We start from the raw sequence: 6,748 nt of genomic DNA, 5'->3' as shown, positions 1-6,748 counted from the left end.
CCTCCTGCTCCTCGTCCCGCTTGTCCTTGCGGCCATTCCCTGTTTGCTGCTGCGCGCGTGTGCCGGCGACAGCCTGTTCTCAGACACGCCAAAGGGCCGTCACTGGGCGGAGTTTGGCTTCGCCTTTTTTGCGACCGGCATCATCGGGGTGCCATCGCTGCTGCTACTTCGAGGACTGATTCGGTGCCGCCAAACCACTCCCGAGCCGCCACCCTCGATGAGTCCAGTGAAGATCCTCGATGACTGTGGATTGCCGCAGGTGGGAGGCGTTCGCCCTCGCCCTCGGCGGCCTCGCCCTGCCCGCCATCACTACCGCCCTTTCCAGGGTGTGCCAGCGCGCCGACTCCGAGCCCTTCAGCTATCGGTAGCCAGGGACCCCCTGTCCACCACTTCTGAGCGCGCCTCGGCCGTTAGTGGCGGGCGCGGCGAGTGTTGTGTTCATTTTTATTAGATGGGGGGGGGGGGGGAACCGCTTCGCTCGCGGGCTCGCGGCGGGACTGTCGAGGGAAGAGAGTGCCGTTTTGGAGCCGTCCAACGCCTCGAGAGCCCAGTAGGCCATGCTCTGGCGGGCTCGCGAGCGGCGCCGCACCGCGGTACAAGCCCGGCGCGGCGGGCGCTGGGAGCCTATTCACAGAGGGCTCAACGGGTATTTTTCGCTTCTCGCTGCGCGGCCCCGCAATAGGTAGGTAGGTGGGGCACGGAGCCTGGCGGTTGGCGCCCGCAATAGGTAGGTAGGTAGGGCGTTTTGGCGCGAATCAGATCCCGTATCTAAATAGGAGCCGAACCCTGGGCGCGCTTTCGGCAGCGGCTCGCGAGCGACGCTCTCACATCGGCACACCGTGATGGACACCGCTCTGGTGACACCCGAGGAGTGGGCAGCGTTCGAGCTCAAGGCGGCCGGCTGGAAGCCCGTTTACAACCCGCCGCAGATCGGCTCGAGCTGCTCCGCGAGGCTCGCGCGCTGTGTGATCAACTCTAGCTGCCTGTGCGTCGGTCCCTGCTGCCGCGCCGCCTTTGACCTGCCTTGCTGCTGCCCCACGGACAGCTTTCGGCTCACAAAGCCGGAGGCGGCCTTCGGAAGAATGCTCGAGCGCGCTTCAACAAAGCGCCGGACCGCCTACGATGGCGTCTGGTGGGTCGCGCCGCTGGGTTGCAAGGCGATGTCCTCGACACGTCCATGAGGCGTCCAACTGCCTGTGACAAGGTGGATGGAGGACAACGTCGCAGGCGAGGGCCTGCTGACCCTGCAGGATGCAGAGTGGTTCTCGGACTCACTGTTCTTCAAGACGGCCGGGTACAACTGGACCGTCGACAGCTGCAGCACCGGCGTCGCGCTCGTGTACCCCCCACACGCGAGGCCACCGGCACACCTCCGCGACGCGGCGACGCCTCCTGGTAGGCGGCGTCTGGCTCACCCTTTGGTGGGACTGCGTGACAGGAGGGAGGCACACGTTCGAGGTGTCTGCCCTCCCTCCCGTCAGCCGGAGCCTCGCACACGCGACCGCACAGACGGGTCACACTCACGCACGCACACATCACGCACATCACGCACGCACGCACGCACGCACGCACGCACGCACGCACGCACGCACGCACGCACGCACGCACGCACGCACGCACGCACGCACACATACACATGCACACATGCACACACACACACACACACACACACGCACACACACACACACACACACACACACACACACACGCACACACACAACAGAGAAGCACACACACCGAGGTGGCGCCTGCAGGTGTCGCCGTCGGGGCGCTGGATCATGATTGTCGCCTCCGGTGCGCCCTCGCCCCTCTCGCCGTTTGCCCTTGCTCTCCGCCCTCGTCCGCTGGCACCGTCCAGCACCCGAGTCGTCTCTCGGCAGGCGACCAGATAAAGGGAGCCAACTGGATCTACGTGCTGCAGGAGGGCGGGGGCGCGACACGCTGCAGACGAGACGCCGTAGAGTCACGACCCGATCTCTGTGCTTCCAGGAGGGCGACGTGGTCGTCGGCGCGGACGGTGCACCGCTGCCGGAAGGCGCTGCGTGGAGCGAGACTTGCCGAGATATGGAGATATGGCAGAGTGCTGGGAGTGGACGAGACGAGGCGGGACGGGACGGGAGGAGACGGAGAGAGGCTGACAGAGAGAGTGAGGGGGGTGGGGGAGAGAGAGGCTGAGAGAGAGAGAGAGAGAGAGAGAGAGAGAGAGGGGGGGGGGGGGGGGAAAGACCAGAGAGAGAGGGGGCCAGAAGGAGAGGAGAGAGAGGAGAGCGGGCTACCCCGCCCCCCCCCGCCAGGCGAGGCCGGCGGCGTGCAGCTCACCCCGATGTACGAGAGGCTCAAGGCCGCGGTCTACAACCAGTGCACCTGCGCCTTCTCGCCCACAGACGGCTCGAGCTTCATCCTCGCCGCGCAGGCGAACCGGTTCGGACCCGCGCCGCCCCCGCCCGAGCGCATGGCTCGCTGACGGAGTCCGAAAGACAGCGGTCCTGAACCGCCCGTCCCTCGCGCTGTGTCGTCTGCTCATGTCTTAGGTAGGTCGTCGTGGTTCTTAAAAGGTATATCTTACACTTACTTGTGAGACGGCAAGCGGACACTCTGCCATTGTTTTCCACAGATCTCTAGCTACGGCTTCTTACCATAATACATCTGCGACGGTGTATCATTCACTTTATGCCACCGTTGCATATCCGGATATGCAACGGTGGCATAAAGTGAATGATACACCGTCGCAACTTCCCTCCCGGAGATGCGCGAAAGCCAAAACCAAAAGGTTAAGGGGGGGGGATCGGGTATATGATGTTTTTCTTTTTTGCGAAGCGTGTCTTGGATCTACATGAACATGTTCTGCACCTGCTCCAAGGACCAAAACGAAAGACAGCGCTGGCTTGCTGGCCGCCGGTGGCAAAACAGGGGCGCGCGGGCCGTGGACGTCGTGGCCGAGCTTTGCTGCCTTCTTGCACGTTGCCGGCTGTAACGTTGCCTGCACCATGGCCGCGCCTCTCTTGCCTTGTGCGCTTGGCATGGTCGAGTGGCGAGCGCGAACTCAGGACTCCACTTTCTTTTCTCTGTCAGGACTCTCAAGTTTCTGTCAGGACTCTCAAGTTTGCTTGTCAGGACTCTCAAGTTTACGTCAGGACTGCCCCATCAGGACGATTCCGCAGAGGGCGGCACGGGTCGAAAGGGGGGCTGGGCGTCTATCATTCACTGCTGGGGGGGAGGGGAGGGTTGCAGTGAAGGAAGCTGGAAGGTGGAAGTCTCGTCAAAGGCACTTGTGAGTACTGTGAAAGGCACTTGTGAGTACTGTGAAGACTGTGCGTCGTCAGGACTCCGCCAGGACTCTGTCAGGACTCTGTCAGGACTGTCAGGACAGGTGCGGGAGGTCCACAAACCAGGTTTGAGAACACACACCCCTCTCTTCTCCCTTTCCTCCCCTATTAAGCTAAAAGTACGTACACAGGAGAGAGAGATAAGCTAAAAAAGTACAGTACACAGGTTATTGCTCCCCCAAAAGTGTACATCGCCATTGGACGCTCTGTGCACTGTGGCCCGCTGTGCAAAGCAATGGGTTGGCGGGCCGTTGACGAGGACAGCGCAGCAGACAGTCCGGACGCTTCCCACCCTCTATCCCCGCAGCACTACGACAGCCCCCCCCCCGCAGATCCGACGCTGGAGCGCCGTGCAAAGCAATGGCGGGCCGTCAGAGCTCGCAGACTGACGCTCCCCTTCCCTCTAACCCCCGCCGCAGCACTACATCAGTGTCCCCCGGCCCGCAGACGCTCTGTGGCCCGCCGTGCATGGCAGGCCCGCACAGCAGACTCGGGGAGCTCCCTCGGCGTCCGTAGGCTAGCACGGCAAGAACCCCCATACTGTCGGCGTATCTCCTGAGGCGATGCACTAGGACTAGCCACGCATCGGGAAGTAGCACGTGGGCGTCGAGCCGAGAGCGCCACAGTTTTTGCCGATGTAGTAGAGCTGCAGGTGGACAGACTCGACACCGGAGAGGTCGAGTCCGTTGGCGGAGCCGGTCGAGCTGCTGAATGTGTTGACCTATACACGCAAGTCAAGGCAGTGCTCGTTAAGCACCCCCGCGTGGATGCGGCAAGGATGTTTTGACATTCACCGTCCAGGTAGTGTACATCGCGGCTTGATTGAAAGGCGTGTTCGACATGGAGGAGAACTCCGGCCTGCGGCCAAAGTACTGCGCCAAGTTTCCCGAAGCCAGCTCCCAATCAATGCAGTATTCCGCGGGGCAGGTGTTTGCAGGCAAGGCCTCCTCTCGCGCGCAGAGGTCCGCCTGCGCGGAAAATACTTTGGCCTTCACCCCATGCTGCTCATTCTGGCACGCCGACGCTTTGCCGGGAAGGTATTAAGCGCTTGAGCGGGAAGATGGCAAACTCGTCAGCGCTGCTCGCGAACTCGACCTCGGTGAAGCTGCCAGCCCTGTCTCTGTAGCGCTGACGCAAGATGGTCGCTGGCTCGAGGGCGATTGAGACGCGGTCTCTATCGTCAAGGGTGATTCGCTTGGAGGGCGAGTTCAGGTAGATCATGACACCCTTGAGAAAGAGGCCGCAGTACCTAACAAATCGCGTCACCACTGGTTATTGCGAGAAGCGTTCGCGCCGTGAGGGGCTGTGCGGCGCACGCACCCGTCCATCAGCACGGGGAAAGAATCGTGCCCCAGGCGAAAGCTGAGCCTACCGGTACGCTTGAACTCGGCCCACTCGGCGGACGTAGCGTACGGCGTACTCGGGAACTCCGTCACGTTGGTCGGGGACTCGACGGTCGTGGCGGTGCCATTGGTGTGGCAGCAGCCAATCGTGCTGTTAGGCGGCAACGGCAAGACATCTTTGTCGATGCATGACAGGTCTCCAGGAGCGAGAAAGGCTTCATTCTCGTCCTTCTTGCACAGCAACACGCCCGTGAATTCGGCGTCGACCATCGTCGTGGCTGGGTCGGCAGTCTTGAACTCTTTGATCTCGATTTGGACCTGCTGCGTCGTCTGCGAGTCCCAGAGCTCCTTCTCTACGGCGAGCCGGACCGGCTTGAACGAATCGTATCCAAGGTCTGCGAGCACCTGCTCGTAGTACGCCCGGGCCGCCATCCCGTCGTGCTCTGGAGAGACCACGAACGGCTTGGAGATCGGCGTCACACCGTCCTCAAAGCTGCTGCACAGGGTGCGAAAGTCGTTGTTCGACAGCGTCTCGTCGGCCAGGCATTTGAAGTACTGCTCCGAGGCCTGGTAGGCGAGGGAGTGGCAGGCGGCGCGGAGGGTGTCTTGGAGCGTGACCACAGTTTCGGTGATCTGCATGGCGAGCAACTGCTTTTGCCACTCCACGGCCAGTTCTTTGCTCTCCACCGTCTTCTCGTACTTCTTGATGACGGCCATCGTGTTTTCGTTGGCGCGCCTTTGCACCGCGATCATCGCCATCTCCTGGAAGACGGCGACGATGGTCTTGAGGGCGGCGCTGAAGTCCTTGCCGTACTGCGTCTTGGTGCCGACCATGTCGCGGTAATCTTGGGCCAACCCGGCGGCTGATTGGCCGCCCACCTCGCCAGTTAGGAAGACGTTGACAGAAGTACGCATGCCGTCCCCCTGCTCTTCCCACCAGCCGTCCGACATCTTGGAAACGTCCTCCATCAATTTGTCTGCGGCTTCGTCCAAGTCCTCCTGGCGCGGCTCCGACCCGAGGTCCGCTTTTGTCTTCTCGATGATCTTTTGGACCTTGCCTCCCTTGTCGGCGTCCGCAAACCTTTGGTTGAGGCCGGCAATACCCGTTGACTTAGAGCATATCTTGGAGATCGGTGACTTCGTGAGCTTGTTAATCACCGAAGAAACTTCGGTGCAGCCCAGAACACCGCCAACCACATCAACGATCTTCTCTGCCACCGTGAAGAAGATGACCGCCTTTTGAATCGTCGCCGAAAATGTTTCTATTTTCGCCAAAACCTTGAATGCCGTTGAGCCTGCCTTCAGACTTTTGTAGACCTGTTTCCCCGACGTTTGTAGGTCTTTAGCGAAATCTGCCGCCCTATGGAGGAACGAAGTAATGTGTCAATGAGAACACGAGCAAACGCGGCGTGACAGTGCGCGCTGCTCACTTTGTGCCGGCCGACACGAGGCCCATCGGGTTGACAAACATCTGAAGGGGGGGAGGGGGGGCTCTGAAGAATGAGCAGTCGGGTGGCACCCGACATGGCTCAGGCACACACCTCCGCAAACGAGAAGAGCATCGAGAAGATGCCCGAGATGAGCTGAGCAACCATATGCGCCTTCACCGCTGCTTGCAACTTCTCGAGCTTCTCCTTCATCTTCTTGTCTGTCTCTTCCATGCCGTCCTGCGCAGTCTCGACGGCCGTGAGGGCCCACTGCAGCTGCTTGTCCAGCTGTGCCTCACGCGCGTTCAGAATGCTGTTGTCGCCAGCAACCTTCGCCCCCTCCACTTCGGCCAGCCCTCCGATTGCGTTGAGAATCGATTGCACGTTCGACTGCTCGCTGAACTGGTCTTTGAGATTCGCAACCTCTTCCACGTGGGCCTGCACCTCGTCCACCAGAAACGCGTAGGAGAGCCCTGGCACGCCGCGCAGCGCCGAGGTGTCGGTCGAGGCTCGCTCGATGGCGTTCCGCAGGTAGCGGCGGGCGAGGCTGGTGAGGCCGGTGATGGTGGCCGCGGCTGCATAACCGCATCGTGTCTGCTTCAGGCCGAGGGCGAGCTCGCACGCACCGCCGAGTCGGCGTGCTCGCGCTCTG

At 61.5% G+C, this 6,748-nt stretch overlaps 1 protein-coding gene across 1 annotated transcript; it reads left to right on the top strand.

The window, feature by feature from the left end:
• Positions 1 to 812: 812 nt before the first annotated feature.
• EMIHUDRAFT_420202 (hypothetical protein) lies at positions 813 to 2,464 on the top strand (the record flags this gene model as incomplete). The annotated part of the gene is made up of 7 exons (XM_005793863.1): positions 813 to 1,132; positions 1,205 to 1,339; positions 1,400 to 1,458; positions 1,755 to 1,794; positions 1,881 to 1,912; positions 1,990 to 2,080; positions 2,250 to 2,464. Coding segments are annotated over exons 1-7 (861 nt in total), but the record flags the coding sequence as incomplete, so codon positions are not given.
• Between the last annotated feature and the right edge of the window lie 4,284 nt (positions 2,465 to 6,748).

This window comes from Emiliania huxleyi (assembly GCF_000372725.1).
Source record: "Emiliania huxleyi CCMP1516 unplaced genomic scaffold EMIHUscaffold_1, whole genome shotgun sequence".
Lineage (NCBI taxonomy): Eukaryota > Haptophyta > Isochrysidales > Noelaerhabdaceae > Emiliania > Emiliania huxleyi.
This window is presented reverse-complemented; position numbering and strand designations above follow the sequence as displayed.